Below are 25,821 nucleotides of genomic sequence, written 5' to 3' on the forward strand. Positions count from 1 at the left end.
GCTTCATTCAAAGATTTGCTAATATAATAAACCAGTCTTTGTACCCCACCGTCGTCCCTTATCAGAACCAAGCTGACTGTATGGATAGCTACAGCTAGGTATGCAAACAGGATTTCATCGACCTCTGGCTGAGACATGATAGGTGGCTGGGAAAGATATTCCTTCAATTGCTGAATAGCTAAAGTGCACTCCTTGGACCATTAGAATCATTTCCATTTATTTAACAATTGGAAAAAAGGTCTACACCTATCAGCAGACCAAGAGATAAATCTATTGAGAGCAGTAGTCATCCCGGTCAATTTCTGAACTTTCTTCGGATTCCGAAGTGGTTGCAAGCCCTGAATGGCTCTGACCTGTGCCGGATTCACCTCTATTCCTCTATGAGTCACCATGTAACCTAGGAACTTTCTGGAACCCACCCCAAAAGAACACTTTGAGGCGTTCAGGCGCAGCTTGTACTTCCTAAGTATTTGAAAGGTGTCGTCCAAATCTTTCACATGCATAGGTACTGTCTTACTTTTCACTACCATATCATCCACATATATCTCAATGGTCTTCCCAAGCTGTGATTCGAACATCCTGGTCATCATCCTTTGGTAAGTAGCCCCTGTATTTTTCAAACCGAATGACATCACTTTATAGTGATAATTCCCCGTAGGAGTAATGAAGGCAGTCTTCTCCTGATCACCCAACGCCAAAGGTATTTGGTGATAACCTTGGAAGGCATCTAAAAAACTCATCCGAGGACGTCCAACCGTAGCATCCACTAGCTGATCGATGCGAGGCATCGAGAATGAGTCTTTTAGGCAGGCTTTGTTCAGGTCTGTGAAGTCCACATATACTCTCCACTTTCTGCTCTTCTTTTTTACTACGATAGTGTGTGCCAACCATTCTGGGTAGAAAACTTCTTTAATAGCCCCAGCCCTTTTGAGCTTGAGCACCTCTTCTTTGACGGCCTTGGCATGTTCTTTCGAAGAACGTCGAGGTGGTTGCCTCTTGGGAATAACGGCAGGGTTGACGTTCAAGTGATGGCAAATGAAACTTGGGTCAACACCTGGAGCCTCATAGGGATCCCATGCAAACATATCGATATTGTTTTTCAAAAACATCACCAATTCCATCTTCTCTTGGTGTGGTAGCCGTATCCCAACTTGAAAGAACCTTTCGGGGTCATCATTTATGAGAAATATTTCCAACTCTTCACACGTGGCCTCCTCTGCTATCACCGCACCAAGTGCATTCAGAGTTGTTAATTGCTATAAGTCTTCCACAGCTGAGGTCGAGGATTCTAATTCGGCTTGATGCAATACTGCGCCTGATATGCATTGCCTTACTACTGACTGGCTACCAAGAATTTCTTCAATCAATCCACCCGAGGGAAATTTTACTTTAACGTGTAATGTCGAGGAGACAGCACCCAAAGCATGCAGCCAAGGCCTAGCGACGATGGCCGTGTATGGAGAATATGCATCAATCACAATGAAATCTACATCTACCGTTTCTGGGCCCGACTGTACAGGCAAATGAATTTGTCCTTTTGGTATGACAGCCTTCCCTTCAAAGCTTATCAATGGCGAATCATAGGGAGTGGGATCCTCTAGCCCTAACTTAAGCCCTTTGAATAAGTCAGGGTACAATATCCGCACCGCTACCCTGATCGACCATCACCCTCTTGACATCATAATTCCCTATCCTCAATGTGACCACCAGGGCATCGTCATGTGGTTGAATAATCCCAACCTTATCCTTATCGGAGAATCCCAAAATAGGCGTACTCCCTTTGATCCTCTTCGGACTCGAGCCAGACTCCTCAGCTTGGAAATGTGACACAGCCATCACCCTTGTAGGACAGAAACCGGTCCTGCCAGGTGCAGCGAAGATGACATTAATCGTTCCCAAGGGCGGCCGAAATAAGTTGTTCTTCTGATTATTTGAACCCGAATGATTTCCTTGTCCGTTAGGTTGATACATGTGCTGCTTCAACTTTTCCTCGCCAACAAGCTACTCTAAATGGTTTCAAAGGGTCCGACAATTCTCGGTAGTATGACCCGCATCCTGATGATATTGGCAAAAGAGGTTCTGATTCCGTTTTGTAAGGTCCCCCGCCATTTTACTGGGCCACTTGAAGTAGGGTTCCTTACGAACTTTCTCCAGCAATTGGTGCACTGGTTCTCGGAATACGGTATTAACTACTTGAGGAGTGGCTGAACCAGATTGCCTAGAGAAATCTCTCATCGTCTTATTGTTATGGTACCTGTCCGACCTAAAATCCCTTTTCTCTTGAGGGATAACCTTCGCCTTACCCTTACCTTGTTGTTGATCTTCCTCAACCCTTTTGTATTCGTCAATGCGATCTATAAGGCGACGTACACTCTGTGCAGGCTTTTTGGTCAGAGATTTCCTTAAATCATGATCAGTTGGGAGGCCCACTTTGAAAGTGTTAATCGCCACTTCGTCAAAATCACCGTCGATTTCATTAAACATTTCCCAATATCTGTCAAAATACGCTTTCAAAGTCTCACCCTCCCTTATGGCCATGGATAACAATGAGTCCCCTCTTCTTTCCTCTCTCATCTTTTTATAACCTTTTTCTTCTTCCCTGTTTCATCCACGTGTAATACAGATTTTCCTCCTAGATACTTGTCCCATCCACTACCTTCTTAAAGTCTTCAAATAATAGCTGAAAGGCTGAATATTACTGTTCAGAGGTTATTTCTCTATTAATGCGGCCAAGGAGGTAGATGTAGGGCCTTTAATGCGGTGGTAGCAGCTTTTTTCTCAGATATTTCTCACACGTTCCTCCTTCTAACGAGTGCTTGGATCACATTTTTACCCAACAGATCTTCCAGAATTCTGTCTCTAAACCCTTTAGCACGTCCTATGGCCTTTACTGGGCCCGTCTAAGGAGATTCGAGGAGATACTCCTCGGAAAAATCCTCTGCCCTTTGTAGCGTGGACTGGCCTGTGGGCCTCGAAGACTCTGATTGAACAGACTTATACCAACTAACCAGGCCCAAGGCCCAAACGTGCATTTAAGCATTTTTACCCCCTACATATATATAAGGGCAAATCTTAATTTTTCAAATTAAATATGTATACCGGTTTTTTTGTTTTTAATTGGGGGCTATTAAGACCAAAATTTAAAATTTCAATATATATATTTCCAAGTTTTTTTTGGGTGAGGGGGGGGGGGGCCTATAGATCTGTCACTGATCCTAGCCATCCCATTGAGCAATCATTTACCACCTAACAGAGTAGTTTGGGCCTACTCCCCAAAGGGCAAATTTACAGTTTGCAATGCTTACAAGCTTGCCTTGGCTGAGTTTGAAAACAACACAAGAGAAACTTCAAATAATTCAAATCACAAGACCTTCTGGCAGACTGTTTGGGGTCTAAATTTTCCAAATAAGATCAAGACTTTTGGGTGAAGATTGTGCAAGAACATTTTACCCACCAAAGCGAATCTGTGCCATCATTAAGTTATAGGCGAAGCTGTGTGTGAGGCTTGTGGGTCGTGTGATGAGACTAGTGGACATTTATTTTGGGAGTGTGAGACAGCTAGTGAGGTGTAGCTTTAATCTGGAATTACCTTTGATATGCAGGGAGTTCGGTATTGTGAATTTCTGGACTTGGTCTGGTATTTGGTGTTTGTGCAGCATATTGGTAGCAACCTCTTGGAATTGATATTTATGATAGCTTGGTGTATGTGGTTTAGTAGGAATGCCACTAGACATGGCAGCCCTCGACAAATTGCAGCTACAATTGTACAAAAGCCTCGAGCTATTCTAGACGAGTTCAATATTGCCAATCATTCTATTCAACAACGGCAAGGTAATTTGTAGGAATTTTGGACCTTACCACCTAAACATAGCTATAAAGTCAATATGGGCAGGACATTCTTTGCTCATATTTAGCAAGCTGGTGTCGGTGTGGTTATCAAAGACCATGAGGGTAAGGTGATAGCAGTAATCAGCTAAATGATTCACCCGTCGCTTGGGCCTTTGGAGATTGAAGCAAAAGCCATGGAGGAAGGAATTTTTTTTGCTTGGGATGTTGGTATATGTGGGGTGGTCTTGGAGTGTGATTCAAAGTTTGTTTCTAATACTCTTATGGGTAGGGGTGTCCACGGGTCAGGTCTATGCCCAACCCAGACTCGACCCGAATAATTCGAGTGCAAAAGAATATGACTTGAAACCGACCCGAATGATCTGGTTGGATTTTTTGGTTCGGGTCTTGTCAATTTCGGGATGTATCAGGTCGGTCTCGAATTTCATCACAGGGGCCGATATTTGGCCGGATCCGTCGAGATCTGGCCTAAATTTGGCAGGATCCATCGAGATCTAATCGAAATCTGGTCGAATCCATTAAGATCTGACCTAGATTTCGTCGGATAACGGTGAGATCTTGCTGAATCTCTAAGGATTTGGACCAGATCTCGACGGATCTTAACGAGATCTTGCCGGATTTGGTCCGGAAGCTTAATAATTCACAGGATTTCGATTCCGGTCGGGTTTCACGAGTTTTGAGATGAAAATCGACAACCGACCTGCTGGGGTCGGGTTAGCGAGGTCAAAACCTGCGTCCGACTGCTGGAGTTGTCAAATCAAGTGGTGGCGGGTCGGACGGGTTGCCGGTTTGCATGGACACTCCTACTTATGGGTTCTTGTGTTCCATCAATTACCATTTCAAACATTTTGGATGGGATGAAGTAGAAACTTCTAGCTTTTCGATCAGCCTGTTCTCTCATGTGAAATGACAAGAAAATAAACCAACACATATCTTAACAAATATGCCAAAGAGGTAGACATTTTTTATAGTTTTGTAATCTGAATAAAGAAAAATCCATCATCGATTGAGTTCGTTGTTACTCATGATGTATTGTTTTTATTTTCTTTAATAAAGTTATAATATACTCATTAAAATAAAAAATGTTTTGCTTGAATGAGAATGAACCGGTTAATTTTACACAGTACACAAAAAGGTCAGATTGGTTTTCGGATATAATCCGCTCCGAAATGCTAGTAGCCGCAAAAATGATTTTTTTTAGCGTTCGCATACTTTCTCGCCCTAGGGGGACACAGTGATGACACGAGTCATGTGGAAAATTAGTTGTAGCTCAGCTAAAGAAACCGTGTACTCTGGAGACCCACCACTCTTTCTTTTTGACAAAGAGGTGAAGATGACAAGGCCACTAGGGACGCGCAAATTTTTATTGATGATTCCTATCCTATCTATTTTTTTTGAGCGGTGACTGGTGACGGAGACAAGGTGGGAGCCCCATATCGCCTGTCTACTGAAGGCTTTAGTGTTGCTCTCTACTCTCTGCAGAGCACAATAGAATACAGTTTCTCGAAATATTGTTTCTTATGGTAAGTTTTCGACTTTTAATTTCAGATCCTGGGCGTAAAAGTGTTACAATTTTAATTTTATGTTTTCTTTTTGAAGAGCGGTGGTGCTGGTGGTGGAGTGGGTGTGCCTCAAGGGAGCTCAAACATGTTCTTGTGTTGCGCAATTACTCTGTACTCATGTCTTTCTTCTTTGTCCTCTTCTTCACCTGTATGTTGGCTAGGTTTTATTTTTGTGTTTGCTTTTATAATGTTTCAAAGCTTGAGTTTTTACCATTAATTGGCTTAGATTTTTAAAATTGAAATTTGATGTGGGTTTTAATTAATTTGTGGGTTTCGGTGCTGTAAGTGCTTGTCAAAGTTCTGTTCGCCTCTATGGCAAAATATCCAGAAAAGTTTTCAGTGAAAGGCGGTTAGAAAATAGTAATTTATGGTGTGGAGAGGCATTTGTGTTCGTTAGAATTAAGAGGGAAGGGAAACGAAAGTGCCTTTAAAATATGTTCAAGAAAACTCAGTCACGAATTCTTTGGTGTTTCCTTGTTCTCTGGGAAATTAATCAAGTTTTTTTTTTTTTTTCGGACACATGAGACAAAAAATTCAAAAAGCAGATCTACAATTTAGTGCAAGTGGATGTTTTAGAGAAAGTGGATGTTTGTAACAAATTAAATAGGAGTTAGGCCTTTTTGTTTGTTATTGATCTTTGCATTGGAAGTTGTTGGAACTTGGAAGGAGCTATGGTTATTGTACAGTGAAGAGAGTAGTATTAAATTAATTAAAAGTACTTTACCCTTGTTTTATAACCTCTTTCTCTTTCATTTTCATTTTCCTTTTCCTTTTCCTTTGTGTACGTGTGTTTGTTTGTTTCTTAAATAAAAAAAATAAAAAATAAAACTTGTATTAGACCAGAGTAGATAAAAGATAAATATGTTTTTATTTTTAACAAAAAAAGAAGAAATTAAATATGATTAAAAATAATAATTTCAATTTTGTTTAGTTTTGAGGAAGTTTTAAACTATATTAAAGGATTCTTTTTTAGAGTGTAAAGAATTGGAGTCAAATACTTTAGTTCAAATAATTTATAAAGTTATTTATTTGCTCGAATTCTACTATTAGTTGAAGGAGTAGCATTTTTAAGTACATGTGATTGATGCCAATTGTCCAGAACCTTGTATAGCTCAACTCATTGGCATCCTGGTGTATTCATAACATTCGAATTTTGAATCTTCCCCCCATATTGTAACTATTAAAAAAAAAAAAAAACATGGATTGGTTTGATTTTTAAAGGTAGCTTACTTAATTAAAAAAGAACATGTGATTAGTAATTTAAATGTAGCTTATCTTGTTTCTAAAAAAAAGTAGCTTGTCTTAAAAAAAAAAAAAATGACATGAAATATTATCTCTATATATTAAAAGAATTCAAAAAGTTAGTTATCAGTTATAAAAAAGTGTTAAAAATACCTCTAATCTAATTAGATAATCTTTATTTCTAAAAAATAAAAACATGGTTAGAATTATAATTCAAAAACAAAAAACTACTCGAGAAACTCCTTTCCTAAAAAATAGCACGCATTCTATTTAAATATATCTCACACATTTTTTATACATTTTTTCATAAATATTAGCATACACCAAACTCAACGGTTTACTTATTTTCAAAATTCAAAATTTTAGCTTTTTAAAAATCTCTTCCTGTGTAATCTTACAAACAAAAACAAATTCAAATTTAAAAATTACGACATTAAACTCAAAATTAAAAAAAAAAAAAAATTGTCTCATCACACGTGTGGAGTGCATGTGATGAGATCAATATAATTTATCTAATTGCTCATATTTTATTATTTTAGAAACAAGTGGTATTAACTATTTTTTTTATTTTCTTTTATTTTTATTTTGAGAGAAACAAGTGGTATTAACTATTAAGTACACGCAATTGGTATTTTCAGGAGCACGTAAAAGTCAATCAAGCACATCCCTGATTGAAGTGTACGAGTAAAAATCACTAGCTACCTCCACTTCTAAGGCTCTCTTTCGCACTCTTACAGGTATCTGATGATTGTTTCTATTGCATTTCTTTCTTTTCAACTGCAGGTTGATTGTTTGCAAAATGAAACTAAAAGATTAGCTTTTTGTTTGTTTGATTTTTGCCATTCTTGGTTTTGTTTTTCTTTAAGGGATATTACAGATTTTATTACATCATGTCTTACATAATTTATTTAATATATATATAATAATAGGCAAAGTTAAGAGAAAATCCAATTAGATTTTAAATTAGAATTCAATTAGAGTCTAATTTTGCGTCATGTGTTTTATCTAATCTAAATTTTAAATTTTTGTATCAAGTAAGTCAATTTAATGTAAAAATTGGATTTCAATTACAGTTTAATTTTGTGCTACATGTCCTATCTAATATTTTTTTTTTTTAATTTTTGTGCTAAATGAGTTAACTTAGTGTAGAAAACGAAGAATCCAATATAAAAAAACCATAAAAAACCTAATCATATAATTAAAAAAATTCAAATTTATAAGTCATTTATGTAATATACAATGACTATGTAATATATATATATATATATATATATATATATATATATATATATATATATATATATATATATATATATAAATTTAGAGAAAATTCAATTATAATCAAAATTGTTTAGATTTTTGCTTTTTTTTTTTTTATTGAACTTATGAGCATATTTTTTATACCGTTTTTATTCAGATATTTTGTATATGAAGATATTGAACGTAACAAACTGTAATTATGCTATATGATTTCATACACACATACCCTTTTAATTTATGAGATACTATTTGACCAGTTTATTGTTTTAATTTGTGTTGTATTTAATAGAATTTCGCAGACAATAATTATGAATTGATATTACATATGTAATTTATATATCTTTATATATAACAATAGGTAAAGCTGAGATAAACTTAAATTAAAATTTCAAATTAGAGTTTCAATTTTGTGCAATGTGTCCTGAATTATTTATTTTTAAAGAGTTTTATTTCTTAATTTAAAATTAAATATGGGACCACATTATAAATATTCATCCAAGTAAGTTATTAAGTACAAAAATTAAAGAGTCTAGAATAAATGATATGCACTTTTCACAATTAAAAAAAAGGACTATTTACATATTATACCTAATAATATCCTTACAATTTTTTTAAAGAGTTAACAAAATATAAAAATGACTATCAATAGTATTTAAATTATATATATATATATATATATATATATATAGGAATTATATTATGCATCTTATTGTATATCTTTAAGTGTATCTATTCATATGCATAGAGTTACAAGTTAGTATATATTAATTGGTAAAACTGAAAGAAAATTCAATTAAATTTTAAATTGAAATTCAATTAGAATCTAATTTTGCATCATGTGTCCTATTTAGTCTAAGTTTTTAAATTTTTGTGCCAAATTATTCTAAAAATTGGAATTCAATTAGAGTTTAATTTTCCGCCATGTGTCTCATTTAATGTAAATTTTTTAATTTTTGTGCCAAGTGAGTTAATTTAATGTAGAAAATGAGGAGTTTAGTATAAATAAATTATAAAAAACCTAATTATATATATGTATATATATATAACCAATATTTAGAGAAAATTTAATTAGATTCAAAATTGAATTTTGCTTTTGTTAGCTTTCTATACATATTGAATTATTTAAATTTTTACTGTTATTTTTTCTCAGAACTAATAAGCATATTTTTTTACACTATTTTTATTTAGATGTTATGTATACAAGGATCTTGAACATAACAAAATGTAATTGAGTTGAACGATCCCATGAACCTATTTTTATTCAATTTAGGAGATATTATTGGATCAATTTATTCTTTTATTTTTTGTGTTGTATTTAGTAAAATTCACGAACAGTGATTGGGAATTGATATTGTATATGTAGTATCCAATAGTGATTTTTAAAATTATATACATAATAACAGTGTAATGAGAAACTTGACGTAACCAATATCATGAAAAATGCAAGAAAAATTTATTTTAGTACCTCCAAATGTCCTAGTCGAACTAATATTCTATACGTTTTACAATCTAAGCTAACATCAATAGCACCACTACAATTCATCATTACTGTGTGTAAGCATGAGTTACATACTAGTATATTAATAATGTAACACCAATTATATTTATATTTTTTACATCATCCAATTTATTTTAATTGGTAAGCCTTTTATAATAAAAATTGTAATCCTTTTCTTATTGATATTTTTGGGTGTTCGGGAGAATGAGAGTTTTGCACTACTGTGTTATGGCCTATGGGTTCTTTTTTTCAAGGGACAGATTCATGACAAAAAAAATTAAGTAGTATATGCTAATCTATTTAAAGTTAAAACTTAAAAAAAAAAAATCATACATGACCCCTCCAAAATAAAAAATGAGCCTCAAGATTTAAAGTTAACCCAAAAAACTCAAAAATTAAAGTAATTAGATCCATATTTGTGATTAGCAACCCCTTCTAAACATAGCAACAACAAAAAAATAAATATATAAAAAATCCATTTTTACAAATAATATATAAACAAATCCCAGATAAGAAAATCTTCGCTAAGGAAAAAGCAAATAACTTGTACATTTTAACTATTCGTTTGGCATAATGCTGTGATTATCTTTTTTAGGATTCAAAATTAAAATTTTAAAATTTTGGGATTTGGATGCAGCTGTAGTGGAGTTCCACCTAAAATATTGTTATGGTAACATTTATTATTATTGTAAAGTTTTAGACCCCTTAACATAATTTGATTAACCTAATATTAAGCCAAGTTGATTAACAAGTTTGTTAATTAACACTAGGTTAAACCAATATGTGTAAAACAAATATAATGTGAAAAATATAAAGAACACAAAGATCTGATGACCTAAGAAAACAAAATAGGTAAAAAATCTGGGGAGAATTTAACCTAGCTATTCTCAAGGTAAAACAAATCCATTATGAAAGAATTGAAGTTTATACAATAGAACTTAGATTGCTAACATCCTATTGCTACCTGCAGTAGAAAACTTGCTACCACGACCACGTGACAGCTCCGAGTCCACGGACTATTTCTTTCTCTTGATTCATAGCAACCACAAGTTTTCCTACTTGTGAATCTTGATCTTCTTGAATGTTCTTTTTGCAGCAACTGAAACGATCACTAAGCTCTTGACATTAATCTTGATCTTGATAACCCTAAGTATGTATAAAAGTAAACACCTCTAGATCTCACAAGAGATCCACACACATAACATATCAAAAGCTTTCTTAAACGTAGGTAGGGTTTTTTTTTTTTTTAATATATATATGAGAAGTAAAGCATAAAACCTTACCCATCAAACGGGCTTAGACTAAGTTGGAAATTTTGTAGAAAAAACAATTTGCACGATTCTCGATCGATCGAATCTAATTTTCGATCGATCGAGCCTTGCAGAATTTGTCCACTAATTTCTGCAATCACTTGATTCCAATTTTACAGCGAAACATACTTTGAGCAAGCCTAACCTAGAGTCTATGTTTTGATCATGGTTTGCTAACACAATACCCATTAAAGTTTTAATATATTAGTCCTTAAAATCTTAGAACCTAACAATTATTATTATTTATTTTTTCACCATTAGCAAGATAACTTTATTATACCACCGTATACCCTTGGCGCGATGGTGATTTCACAAATACAAAGTTTTTGTGAGGTTGGAGGGTGCAAGAGCTGAGTTCAAGTCTTTAGAAGAGAGTTTAACGCACATATACAATTAGATCAGACTAGAGTATAATTTATATTCTTGTTAAAAAAAGAATAGAAAGGCAAGGTGACTTTACGATTTAGTATCATTATAGATTAAATATTTTCTATTATGTGAAAAATTCTTAATTACAGCAATTGAATATTGATTTAGCGAGCATGTAGTTACTTATTATTATCCCTAACACTGATCTATTACTTGAACCGCAAACTTCTATGCCATTTTGGTTCCCATGTATTGTGATCAATTCAAAATGATGGCTAGATTGATCTGTAATCATATATGAAATAGCGGACAATATACATTTATAGTATCACTTGTTTTTCAGGACCTGTTGGGACATGTCAAATGCTTTCTTTCTAAAGCTTCAAATACACCCAAAAGTAGGTTATTAAAATGGCTCATTATCTGTTACCAAATATTTTTACTTACTCCTAAATTAATTTGTTTTGGTAGTGGTTTGAGTGATTTCTAAGTTATTTAGTTCCAATTTTATTGTAATCAATAACTAATATCTTTCAAAGATAAATGCATAACTCTTTCAAATAATATTTATTTGGTTGCTTTAAACTTATTTTACTGATGCTATTCTGCATATTTATTGTGCATTTGAATATCGCTTATTTTGCTGAAAATTGAAAACAATATGGTTACTGTTCACATGAACAGTGGATTGTTCATTTGTCTTGATGCACTATTCATGTCCCATGAACAGTGCACCAGGCGTTGATCAAAAAAAGAAAAAGAAAAAAGAAGCCATATGCAGACGAAAACCATTCAAAACGCAAACCAAATGGACGCTTATAAGAACCAATGTTGCTAAACCATGTCAAGAGCCCTTTATAGCTCAATTATTACTTCTTAGTGTTTCCAAAAAAAATGTCTCAGGTTTAAATTTTCCATCCATAGTTGTAACTTTACAACTACTAAAAAAAATGGTTATTAAACTATCACAGAGAAACTTAACTCTTCAGAGAGTTAAATGAGGCATAACAATTTAGTTCCAACAATATCATTACTTAAATTATTTTTATTTTTTACAATTATGAAATTTTGACTATGCTTTATTGACCTATCTGCCTCTCGCTCTTTAGCTTGTCCTTCATTGTTGTGGCATGCAAATATTTATAGTACATTTTGGACATTTTAAACGTCAATCTTTTAAGCACAAATTAGTTTAAATATGTCTGAGCATTTGTTCTATTACTTTTGTTTGTCTTGATAGGAAGTAAACAAAATGCAACGTTCAGAGATCTCAGCATCTTCTATGATACAATATGAGGTAACTTCAGCACTTCCGACTTCTAAAAAAAGAAAGTCACCATCTACGGTTTGGAACCACTTCAAACAGGTTAAAGATGATGATGGGAAGGCCTGGGCCATATGTGAACGTTGTGGGAAGTGCTTTTCAGGGTCAAGCAAAGACGGGACCTCACACTTGAACAATCACTTGAAAACCAAAAAATGTTTGGCTGCAAAAATTGGAGAATCACATAAAGAAATGATGTCTTCTAGCAAAACAGGTGATATAGAAAATCCAACTGTCACCAATGGAAATTGCATTTTTGATGAAGAAAGGAGTGGCCTGGATTTGGTAAGAATGATTATTAAGAATGGGTATTCATTGAATATGGTTGAGCATGAGGACTTCAAAATTTTTGTGAAGAATTTACAACCATTGTTCAAACTTCCTTCACAAGACACTTTAAAGGATAAGATTTTTCGTGCCTACCGTGAAGAAAAGGAGAGACTCCTCAAACAGATTGATAAGGTCTTGAGCTTCAGTTTAATACTTAATTTTTGGACAGGTCATGGTAAAAAGAATAAGTATTGTTCTTTTACTTTGCAATTTATTGAAGATGGTCTGAAACTGAAGAAGAAGACTATTGCCCTAAAAGAGGTAGAATATAATTATACAGGAGAAGCTCTTTCTGAGATAGTAAAATGTCTGCTTCTGGATTTGAACATTGACAAGAAATTGGGCTCTATAACTGTTGAAAGTTCTTCCGCAAATGATCAAATGGTAGAAATCATAAAACTCTGGCTTGGTGATCAAGGTAATTACCATCCTTTTAGAGGGAAAATCTTTCACATCCCTTGCATTATGCATATAATAAATCTCCTTGTTCAGGATGGCTTCGATGAGATAGATTATATTCTTCCTAAGATAAGGAAGGCTATCAAATACATTAGTGAAACAACAATTGGAAAGCAAAAGTTTGAAGAGGCTGTTAAGAAATTAAATTTAGGAGGCAAGAACATTACTTTTGAAGGTGTTCCTCTAAGGTGGGATTCCACCTTTTTCATGCTTCAAATTGCATTGGAGTTAAGGGAAGCATTTGTTGGCCTACAGAGTAGTGATTGTGACTTATCTATGGAGGAATGGGATAAGGCAGAAGTCATGCGCAAATGTTTGAAAGTTTTCTATGAAAGCAAATGCAGCTTTTTGGGAAGCAATTGTCTTAGTACGAATGTGTATTTTATTAAGATTTTTGAAATTTATGGCAGTTTGCGTAAATGGCAAAAAAGTGACATTTCAAAGAAAATGATAGACACATTTGAAAAGTACTTTGACTGTTGTACTTTTGTTTCCGCAATTGCAGCAGTTTTTGACCCACGTACAAATTGGAACTTTTTGCACTTCTCTTTTGAAGCTTTATATGGTAAAGATACTAAGAAACACAAAGCGATTGGTGATGCTCTTAGCCATATTTTTGGTGCATATGCCAAAGACCTTTGCAGTCAGGAGTTATCTTCTTCCTTCCCTAATAATGATAATAGCTTTTCCTCATATGGTGATAATCCTTGTAATATGCTAGATATGTGGAACAAGGCGCAAAGAGGTTCACAAACAACAGAACTTGATCTATATTATCAAGAGCCTCGTTTTCGTTCTGAGGGAGAATTTGATATATTGGGTTGGTGGCAAACCAAGGGTCAAAATTTTCCAACTCTTAGGACGATGGCTTGTGATATCTTGGCAATTCCAATGTCAACTTCTATATCAAATTCTGCTTTCTGTATTGAAACTAGGACAATCAATCCCATCTTCAATGGATTGGATGATCCTGACATTATAGAGGCATTGGTTTGTGGGAAGGATTGGTTGGACAATCCTATAAGGATGTAAGTATGATTTTCATTCATTTTGATTTTAAGATTCCTTAAATATGCCTTCTGTGCATTATTTAACTCACTTTTTCATTCTATTTGACTTCAGCACGCCAAACAAGGACAATGAACACTCTCTTGAACTCACTCAGACTTCATTTGTTTTGGCGGGGTCTTCTATAAGCTTGGAATCTAAAGAGGCAAAATCTTAGTTGGTCATTTGTTTTACCGTCTTCATTTCTTATAGGAAATGAAGTTTTTGATTACATTTCTTCCACTTGCAGAAACATGCTTCCTCTATTGCCAACACGGAAGTCATGCTTGCAAATCGTAGTTCATCTGCACGCCTTGAACCACTTCCAACTAGTGAGTCCCATTCTTATTAGGTTAAGTAGCTGAAAAGAAAAGTTAACACCATTACCTTATGCAATTTCGTGTGAAGCAGTTTGCTTTGTTTTGTTCTGCTTTATGTATATATAGTAATTTACTTTTTAAGCTATAGTCTTGAGTATATTTCATCTAAATCTTCTATCATAAATTCTATTAACCCTATATAAGCATCACTCGGTTATCTAATTTATTTTAAATGAAATGAAACTTAAATGAAACATTTTGAAAATTTAAGGTTTCCATAAAAGATATCTAGAACTCTTTAAGGTTCAAATAAAGCTATATAAACTATAAAGGGATGCTTGTCATTTTGGTGGTTTTAGGAGTATTTTAGTCCTATCGAAGGTTTTGAATTTTTTTTTTCCTCATTTTTTGGGTTCAAGAGTATTTCTATATTTTGGACATTTTGAAGATACTTTGGTCATTTTGGAGATTTTTATGACATATTTCAATCATTTTTTTTAGTATACTCTAGTCATTTTAACCGTTTAAGGGTATCTTCTTTGTTTTGGAACTTCGAGGTTTTAGTTACACACTAATTCTATTAGAATTGGTGTAAATTCACTTTCACGTTATTTCACCGATGAAACACTGCACCAATCACATGTCATTTAAAGTCTAAATAATTATGAAAAAAAAAAAGTTGTGGCAGTGGACTTGATAAGTTGTTTTATTTTATTTTTTAAATCTTTATAAAAAGTTCATGTGGGGAGTACGATATGTCCTCTAATGAGTGGGGCCATCTTGCAACAATTCGTGAGTGCCATGTGGTCAAATTGGACGTCAACAATAGATGTATAGATGTAGCTAAGGACGAGGTACTCAAAAGTGCTATTAAATGCATTCATCAAAAAAAAAAAAAAGTGCTATTAAATGCGTTTCCTCAATAGGAATTTATGATTTTGTCTTGGTTGTGTGTGAATATTATTGCATCAGTAATGATTCCACCTGGCTATCAGTGTGCTGAGATTTCCTGTGTTTCTATTGCAGGTATCGTCAACAAATCATCTGATCATGGTTCTAGTGTCAATGATGCTGAGTTGCTGAGCCGTATTACAACAATGGAAAAAAAGCTTGAAGCTGAGAAGGTTGACAGGGAAAAGGAGAGGGCACGGTATGAGGTCCAGTTGGCAAAAAAGGACCTTAAATATATTGCTGATACGGTTGATCTACAGAAGCAGATCGATGATTTATTGTCTCGGCAGAACATTCTGAATCAGCAGCTTAATCTTTTTCCAGTCCCTGACACGCCGATGTATGATAGTGATGAGGGTTTATGGGCATACAAAATATAAACAGCTTAATCAGCAGCTTAATCTTTTTCATTGAGCATTCGCTGATAGAACTATAAATTATTTAGCTACACTGTCAAAAAACTTACTTTATTTATTTTTATTATTATTATTTTTTTTTATAAAATTTTTAATATTAATGCTTTTATTTTAAGTTTCAACACAATAAAATAATATATTTATCTAATAAAATATATATATATATGCTACAATAAACCATTTATTTATTTATTATTTTTTTTCTTCCCAAACACAAACCCAGCAACCTCAAATAAGCCAAAAACACAAACCCCCACGGCAGGACCCATCCACCACACCCACGAACCCGATGACCCACCACAACCACACCCACACCCACACCCACACCCACACCCATGGCATGACCCACCACATCCACACCCATTCGGCAAAAGCAGAGACCCTCACACAGCAGAGAAAATTTGAGAAGAAAAAGAAAAAATATTGAGAAGAAGAGAGAAGAGGAAGATTGAGAGACAGAGAGGGGCGGAGAACAAAGAAAAGATAAAAGAAAATAAAATATTAAAATAAGAAAGTGTGAGAGAGAGAGAGGGGCGGAGAACAAGGAAAAGAGAAAAGAAAAAAATATTAAAATATTCTTATCAGCGTTAATGAAACAAAATATATATATATATATATATATATATATATATATATATATATATAAAATATGAGAGTGAGATAAAATTACAATTTAAATAAAAAAATATACTAACTGGCCCCTAAAATTTTGGAATTTGGCTTTATCAAAATTTAAAATTTAGTTCTATCAGAAAATTCACAGCAGTGGAGCTAAATAGCTATATTGCTATTTTAGCTCCACTCAAACCCCAAAAACCCACCTGCAACAGTGGAGGCAAAGCTAAAAAATTTTAGCTTTGCGCTACAGTGCTCATGTATCAATACATGAGCACTGTAGCTGAAAGTTATAAAAAAAAAAAAAAAACTTTTATTCGGGCATGATTAAAAAAGATAGATCACTCTCTCTGAAGCTACTCTTTCCATTTCCATTTCCATGTCACTCTCTCCATTTCCATTTCCATTTCACACTCTCCTCTCCATTTCCATTTCACAATCACACTCTGAAGCTCACCGCCGCCGACGCCGCCTTCAACGTCAGCTGAGACCCACGCCGACGCCGATCAGCTGAGACCCACGCAAGCTCACCGCCGATCAGACCCACGCCGATTCAGCTCCACGCAAGCTCACCGCCGATCAGACCCACACCGATCAGCTTCACTCTCAATGCTCACCCAACGCCGATTCACCGCCAATCCGCCGATCAGACCTCCGCCTCAATCCACTTCTCTTCCGCCGATCAGACCCACGCCGACATTGTCCTCCTCACCGAAGCCCAGCTCTATGATTGATGATTTTTATTTTGTTTTATAATTGGTGATTTTGTTTGGTCTGAGTTGAGGAAAAAGATTGGAGATTTCGGTTTGTTTTTTTTTTTTTTTTTTTTTTGCTGCTGTGGACTGGTGGTGGTGGTGGTGGTGGTGGTGGTGGTGGTTGTGACTGTGGCTGATGGTAAAGGTGGTTGTGGTTGGTTGTATGAATGTTTTTTGAGTTGTGGGATATATTATTTTATTGTAGGAGATATATTATTTTATTGTGATGTTTATATTATTTTATTGTGTTGAAAGCTAAAATAGATCCACTGCTGCAGCATATGTGTAGATATGTATAGGTAAAATAGATAAAGTAACCTTTGGTAAAGCTAAAAAGCTAATTTTTTAGCTCCACTGTTGTGGATGCTCTCACAAAGGGGAAAAAAAAAAAAAAAAAAAAAAAAAAAAAACACTTCAACTTTTCATAATTGATCCCTAAAACTTCTGAACCAGTCCATAGAAACCCTTCAAAAAAAATTAAATTGGTACAAAAACAACAAACCCAACAAATAATACAAAATAACAAGGCCATAATGAAAAAAAAACAAAAAATTCTTCAATTACAAATCCCTAATACCCAGAATAAAAATAAATAAAGAAAAGGAAAAGTAAAAACCCAGATGGTGACTACCATGTTGCCTCTGTGCCCCGAGCAGCACCACAACAGCCATGGATGACTGCCGTCGGCTTGCAAGGCCCTTATAGAATGATGTGCTCGCCAATAGCCAAACCAAATCGTATGTCTCCCTCTCTATCTCTATTTGTTGTACCCTACATGTTTTGAGTTTACAATAGTAGTTAACGGCTTTGATTTGTGCTGCATTGTGATTTGTGTGTGCTTGTGGATTTGTGCCATTGGATATTATATTGATTCTTTTATATTGAAATCTATTATATACATATGCAGGTGGACGGAGCTATTCATGGACCATGGGGGGCTATGGACCCTCCAGAATTTTTTTTTTTTTTTTTACCTACCATATATGTTTACATGAGATTTTAGTATCTAGCCTAAGGAAATTCTTTTCGGCCCCCAGTATTCCAACCGACAACGAAATTAAACCCAACAATAACAAAAATATAGATCTCTGGCCCATTTTTATCCCTTCAAAAACAAGGAAAAAAATCACATGGACAGATCCTATTTCTATTAATTTTTTTTATAAAAAAGAAATCTCTAAATTCATACTAATACCTCATACTCATACCAGCCGAATAGAGAGACTCTTGTCTCCTTCACTTCCACTGCATAGCAGTACAAGCCACACCCACACTGCCACACATCCATTCCTTGTAAGTGAGACTCACCTTCAATCTTGCAATTTGAATCACGCTGGCAGAGGCCCAATTTGCTGCTCATTGGTAATTTCTCTCAAAGTCCCGTCTCTCTCTCTCTTTCCGCTCTCTTTTTTCACTCAATTAACTTTCTTTGATCATTCTCTCACTTTACTGTAATGATAGACTGCAATAGTTTTAAACTTTTTTAGTAAAGTCAGTGTCTTGTCTTTTAATTGTTGTTGGTTTACTGAGCTACACTAGATGTGGGGTTGCCTTGCTTGCTTTTATTTTTATTTATTTTGGAGAACATAACGGGGTCACCTTACAATTTATAAGATTGATAGCTTTTGGGCTAATGCCAACTAGATTTAAAATTGTTCAAAACTGACAAGTTTAATCCTTAAACCTAACTTAGTTTTTTTTTTTTTTTTTTTTTTAAAAATAATTACAACATGCTGCTAACCCTGCAACTTGAACCATTTTCCCCATAGACCCCTAAGTATTTTGTACATGGGGAGGTGTCAATTCAGCTACAAGGTTTTTGGCAACCTAACTTAGTTCTTTAACTAAAGAGTGTTAACTATATTTTACCCAAGTTTGTAATATGTGTTCATATTCATTAAATATTATGGCATTCATTGGCTTACTAAATAGCCTTCTTCATATATATATATAGATATTTTTTTTAAAAAATCTTTGGATTTTTTTTTCTTATCTTCTTATGTACTTAGAAAAATTAATTAGTCTTTTTCTTAGAAGACTACATGACATATAATAAGATAATAAACATAGATTATTGTATTGCAACATAATAAGAAACAATTATTTTGTTAATACTAAATGAATGCTAATTTGGATTCACCCTTTTTTTTATAGTTCAGCCCCTCTCAATTGGAACCCTGGCTCCGTCCCTGTACATATGGATTATTTGTGTTTGTGTTTGTGTTGGTCTTTTCTTTTTTGGCTAAATTAATAGTGCTGCTTCTTGAAATATTCTAATATGTATGAAGTTGTAAATAATGGTTTGAGTTGTTCGATTATCATCTTAGTACTTTTTAAGTGAATGTCTAATGCCTTCTCAAAAAAAAGTAAATGTCTAATGGTATATACAGAAAAGCAGACTATTAGGAAAATTTATTTCAAAATCAATTATAAATTATTGTAATACTACGAAAGAAAATGTATGAGACAACTTTATTGGGGGCAAACTTAATTTATGGAATAAAAGTATTTTCTTAAGTATAATTTTGTTTGTACTTAAGAATTTTGTTATATTTAGATTGGCCCTGGAAAAAATTCATGGCTTTGCCGTTGGTCCTACTAGCATTATTATTTTTTATTCTACTAAAAGGAGCTTGAAATGCATAAGCTGCCATTTGGGCTCAACAGGATACAAATAGGAACTTTATTTAATGTTAAAATTACAAGGTAAAATAATTAAATTCACCATCTCCTAAAAGCATTAGCATCCGAGATTGTAAAAAAGTTATATTTTACCATCTAAAAAGCTATTTTATCTATTATATTATCCTACTTTACAATACACCCAATATCAAATATTTTATTTTTACATATAATACATTAAAATAATATAAACTACACAATAATAAGCCACACCATTTAAAACCCATACACAATAAACACCAGACCCACCACGACTATGCCACTACCGCGCCACCATCACCAACCAACCCTACAATCCTGCAATAACCCATACCACAAAACCCATAACACATGTGACCCACAACTTATAACCCCTGTGCCACCACAACCATGCCACCACCACACCACCCCAAAACCCAATTCCAACCCACAACTCATGTGACCCACAACCCACAACGCCTCCACCACATGGTCCTCACTACTGCAACCACCTGACCAACGCCTCCACCATGCTACTACCACACAATTTGAAAGAGAAAAGAGAGAGGGAGTGAAACACAGAGAGAGAGAGAGAGAGAGAGAGAGAGAGAGAGAGAGAGAGAGAGAGAGAGAGATATGGAAAAGTGACAACAAGAGAGAGAAAAAGAGAGAATAAAAAACTATTAAACTAAATTTACAACCATCTACAATAAACTCTATAAATAAGAGCGAATGTAGCTGAGTTGTAAATTTTTTTTAGAAATAGCCCTTCGGATAATGCTCAATTTTTGTGGTTTGAAGGTATAAAATAGCAATTTGGGAGTTTTAGAACTCCTAATGCTAATGCTCTAATAACTTAAGTTTTTGGGAAAATTAGTAATTTGACATGATATCAGAGCAAGTTTGATTTCTATCTCTTCCACTTTACCTACAATTTAAAATCTCATGAAGTGGTGGAGTTAGAAATTTTTTGCAAGGGGCCAAGGTTTAAGTTTAAAAAAAAAAGAGTAAAGTGACTAAAAAAAATGCTTTATTTACAAATTAAATTTAACTCAATAAAATCGCTCCTTACCCTCTTACATGGCACTGAAATCATTTATAAATTATTGATTCTGAACTAAGGTGGCGTTTGGTACGGGGGAATCCATATTACTTCTAGCGTATAGATTTTTATGAACGTGATGCCTTGCAATCTGGATATTTAGGAATGTAACTATTCCTATGTTTGGTTTAATTGAGAATCTAATAAGATTCCTAGGAATGTGAGATTATAATATTTGGTTTATTCTAAGGAATCTTAATTTAGTTATTTATTTTTCACATTCTATCCTTAGATTTGTAAATTTAATATAAGTATTTTTTTTTAAAATAATAATCTTTCTCTAAATAAATAGTGAAAAACAAAATATAAACTATAAATTATGACAAATTCATTAAAACTATAGTCTAAAAGAAGAAAAGATGAATATATCAACAGAGTTGTCTATCCTGTTTATATTGTTTTGGAGGGAAGATATAATGTTGTTTTGGCAGAAAGAGATAAAGACAAAGGAAAAGATATTGATAATTTGTTTTATATTTTATCTTAATTGTTTAAATTATAAGGAAAAAGGATTACAATTGTTAATTTATAAAAAATACAATTTCCTTTAAGTTTGGGAATTTGGATACCAACCTGTTTTAAAGGGAATCCACATTCCTACTGAAAAGGGGTTAAAGGGAGAATCCAGATCTCCCTGACATTTAATTTCCTAGTTTGATTTGCAACCAAACATGAGAATCTTTAAACATTCTTGAAAATCCTAAAACATTACCCCGTACTAAACGCCACATAAACTTTTTAACCAATGCTTTTTCTATATATGTATTTAAATAGTTAATCAAAAACTCATTGAATTTTTCTAAGTGTTTTAAAAACTTGAAGATTTAGGATTTAAGATAGGATTGAGAATCCATTAAATTTGGAATGTTTTTTCTTTTAAAATATGCAACTAGTTTCCCTATGTATTCACGATTTGAAAACTTGAACACTTAATTTTATAATCTCAATACCTAGAATTGATAGAATAAAGAAATATATAACAATAATTTAATTTAATCACTAAAGCAACTACTATCAATTAAATAAAAAATTAGTAAAAGTTACTACTATCAAGTTATAATAAATTGCTATGGTTGTCTAGTTGGAAACCACAAACTCAATAAAGAAAATATAATATAACCTGCGTCATAAATTTTTTTTTTAAAACAATGATAAAGAGAGTGTCATATTTTGTAGACATTTTAAGTGGAGTTGGAGATATATTTTTACCGGGTTGTCTTCAAGTTTTTTCTTTGTTAAATGTAAAATTTTAGGGGTATTTTCGAACCACATAAAAATCCAATCCAAAAAGAAGAATCCCCTTATAAACAATATAGGCAACTTAAAGCCTTGTCTAGTCTAACTTCACACTACTTCTATATATAAAAAGTGTGAATGATTAAAGCAATAGTGCATTTGATTTATTCAAGTGGTACTGTTTCGCTAGCCCTTTCTTTTTTTCTTTTTTAATATTTCCTGTAAGTGCACAATTGTACCCGGTCCCAAACAAGTGTTGGGCTCAAGCCCAATGAGCCTTATGCAATAAGATTTGTAGAGTGTGGATTTGAAATCTAGGTTCGAGATGTTGGAGGTTTGATTAACAAGCTAAAGTGCTGTAATCTCTGCAGATGGTGAACGAATGCAACAAAGAAACCTCCTTGGACGTAAGCCGAGGACGATTTGTATCTAAATATATATTCTCTTTCAATGCCAAAGTTTACAACTCTTGGTTCCTGTTTTCTTTCAGCAGAAAGTGTTCCTCCCTTTCTCTCTCATCTCTCATTTCCTTATATACTTCTCCTTCACTGGTTTATCCACGTGTCATACAAATCTTCCCCTTGGATCATTGTCCCCTCCACCGCCTTCTTGAGACCTTCAAACAATAGTAGGGAGGCTGAATTCCACTGTTCATAAGTCACTTCCCCATTAATGCGACCAAGGAGGTAGATGCAGGGTCTTTAATGTGGAGGTAGCAGCCTTTTCTTTAGATATTTCTCTCACATCCTTGCTTCTAGAGGGTGCTTGGATCACCCTCTTACCCATCAGTTTTTCTAGAATTCTGCCTTTAACCTTCTTGGCAAGTCCCAGGGTCATCGTCGGGCCTGTCCGAGGAGACATTACTCCTCAGACAACTCCTCGGACCTTTGCAGTGCAAGTTGACTCGTGGGCTTAGAGGCCCCCTGATAAAAACAAACTAGTACCAACCGATCAGGCCCAAAGCCCAATTGTTTATTTAATCCCCCACAATATCCCCTCAAAACTTTATTTTTCCCTCCCATCCGAGGAGAAAGATAGAGTTTTGAACCAAACAGTACATATCCCACACACTCCGTAGACCGCCATATGTGTGGGGGTCCTTTCGTTCCCTGAAAATGCCTTCTGATGCTTCGAAACCCGGAACGCACACATTTATGACTGCAAGTTACATCCTATTCCCCACGTTCAACGATGAGATGCACATCCAACGGACCAGGTTGGCCCCTGAAAATTTGAGCGGGACAAATTTAATTTCGAGGCTGCCTCCCGCACGTCAAAGCGCTTAGAAACCCGCGCCTTCATTCATTTCTTCAGAAATCAATCGTATCAAAGTATCAATCATCACCTTTTCTCTCCAGAAATTCGTGAAGAATCGCATAACCAACTCTAGTAAGTTTTTGCTTTTCTTTACTCATTCCTTCTCGGTTTCTGTCCTCGGCTCCCATCTAAACTCCCTTTCTTCTTCAAACTTTCATTTTTGCTTGCTCCAAATGGGTAGGTTTAAGTGCCTGGTTGATACCAACGCTGGTATGGAAGGTTTTAGGGCCAAGTATCAGATTCCTAATGATGTAGGTCTAAGGTATTGCCCAGTAGAAGCCGTAGGCAATGCTAGGAGGGAGGGAGAAGTAATCATCCCCATGATTGCCTTTATAGAAGGTGGGATGATTCTCCCCATGAGAAATGTGACTAGTGAATACCTCCGTAACCATAGGTTATGCCCAGACCAATGCGCACCAAATGTGTTTAGGGTCTTAGGTAGTGTCGACGCTCTGAATGAGCAAATGGGCCTAAATCTCACATGGCACGACGTTGCTTTTATGTACGAGTGCCACAAACTCAAAAACATAGGATATTACATTAAGTCACGATCCAACATAGTCAGGTTGATCTCCTGTTTGCCTAAATCCAACAAAGGGATGAAGAATGACTACCTCATCGCCTCAGGAAACTGGCATGATGGCCCTCACTGCCTAGTCGTATGGGGAGATCCAAGTGTGACTCCTTAGGAGTTAAATTCCTTAACCCATGATTCAATCCCGCCGCCTTTACTGCTTTAATCCTTATTACACATTATTGCTTCTAGTCTTCACGTTTACCACTGATCTGACCATGTTTGTCTTCTCGGATGCCTCTTCTCTTAGATAAGCAACACGTACGCCCACGCCTGAGCTTCTGCAACGTTGCCGACCTGAATCGTGTCCTCCGCTCAAAAGTCTTCGTGAGTGAAGATTTACAAGTGAGAGCTGCACACTTGATATTAGAATACGATGCTATATCAGTGGACTTCTGGGAGATTGAGAACGCAATCATCGCGGGGGATAAGCGATGTAGAAGGATAGACGTGGCAAGACCAGGCTTCCTTTCCAACCACGATCTTCTCGACGATCCCACCACCATTCTGTACACACGCCCTATTGCGGCAATTCCCCTCTCGGCGCACTTCCAAACAACCGCCGTCCGAGAAGAGCAAGCGTCCTCGCCGCACTCGTTGGACGAAGAGATAGACAACTTTCAACTTGAGGACGTCGAAAGGCCTCGAGGAAATCTATTCGTCATTCTCTCAGACGAGGAGCACGAGCCTACCGAGACTTCGGGGATACAAGGTTTGGTGATTGCTCGCCCTGACTCCAGCTCCGAAGAAGAAGAAATGGACGCCTTAAAGCAATTAATGCACAAGAGGGGCGCAAGGGTCTCTAAAAAGGGAGCAGGAGGGTCGCAGGTTCCTCCGTCCTTGCCCCCACCCCCTCCTCCCTCTGATCCTTAGCCTCCCGTTGCGGAGCCTAAGAAGAAACGGAAGGGTGAGGCCGAGGAGGTGGATGGGGAGAGGCAGAAGAAGCAGAAACAACAACAACCCCAACAACAGCCCCAACAACAAAAACCTGACAAGGGCAAGGGACGTGCCTCCTCAGTGGAAAGTGGGGAGAATAGGGACCTTGCCGAAGTGCGTCGTGCACCAGCTAACTAGTCTCCCGAGCTTAAGCTAGACGGGGCACCAATCTATAGCCAATCCAACATTAGAGCGTTCCAACAAGGCCGCGCCCTCCACCTGGCCGATGCCTTGGAACGTCCCCTCCTACTGCCCAAGGACATGGAAGCCCTGGATAAGATGAACTGGCCCCATCTGTTCCTTTCGCTAAAAAGGGACTTGCCCTGGTAAGTATTTGAGTCTTATCCTCGCCTTGTTTTTCATTACACCTTACTGCCAAAAATATTCCTATGTAATGGAGACTTGTGTTACTAATAGTGCATTTGTTTTGATATTTCACCATAGGCCATCCAGGAAGTCTTCGCCGCCGAGAAGTGGGTGGAGGATTCTCAGAAGAAGGCTGGACTTGAACTGGAGCTTCGGCTGGAGACCGAGAAGTCCTTAGGCTAGGCCCTTGCGCAGAATGAAAAGCTAACCGCGCAACTGGCGGAGCTAAAAAGAGAAAAAGATGGTGCCGAGGCCAGCCTAAGGATAATGAGGACCCAGGTGAAGGGGCAGCGCAAGCTTCTTCGTCGAAAGGATGAAGAGTTATCCAAAGCTCAACAAGAACACT

The 25,821-nt window shown here is 35.5% G+C and overlaps 1 protein-coding gene across 2 annotated transcripts; it reads left to right on the forward strand.

Annotated features, from left to right (window-relative positions):
• The first annotated feature begins 5,076 nt into the window (after positions 1-5,076).
• Positions 5,077-15,958, forward strand: LOC142630996 (zinc finger BED domain-containing protein RICESLEEPER 1-like). Of its 2 annotated transcripts, XM_075805048.1 has the most exons (8): positions 5,077-5,369; positions 5,446-5,556; positions 7,289-7,387; positions 11,431-11,485; positions 12,328-14,228; positions 14,323-14,413; positions 14,498-14,579; positions 15,594-15,958. In XM_075805048.1, the coding sequence occupies exons 4-8, from the start codon at positions 11,444-11,446 to the stop codon at positions 15,896-15,898; spliced, it is 2,421 nt and encodes an 806-aa protein (XP_075661163.1). In that variant the 5' UTR covers positions 5,077-5,369; positions 5,446-5,556; positions 7,289-7,387; positions 11,431-11,443; the 3' UTR covers positions 15,899-15,958. The 2 variants fall into 2 exon arrangements, with proteins under 2 accessions (XP_075661163.1, XP_075661164.1); XM_075805049.1 differs by lacking the exon at positions 11,431-11,485.
• The last annotated feature ends 9,863 nt before the right edge of the window (positions 15,959-25,821 follow it).

The sequence above is a fragment of the Castanea sativa genome, chromosome 4, assembly GCF_040712315.1.
Source record: "Castanea sativa cultivar Marrone di Chiusa Pesio chromosome 4, ASM4071231v1".
Lineage (NCBI taxonomy): Eukaryota > Viridiplantae > Streptophyta > Magnoliopsida > Fagales > Fagaceae > Castanea > Castanea sativa.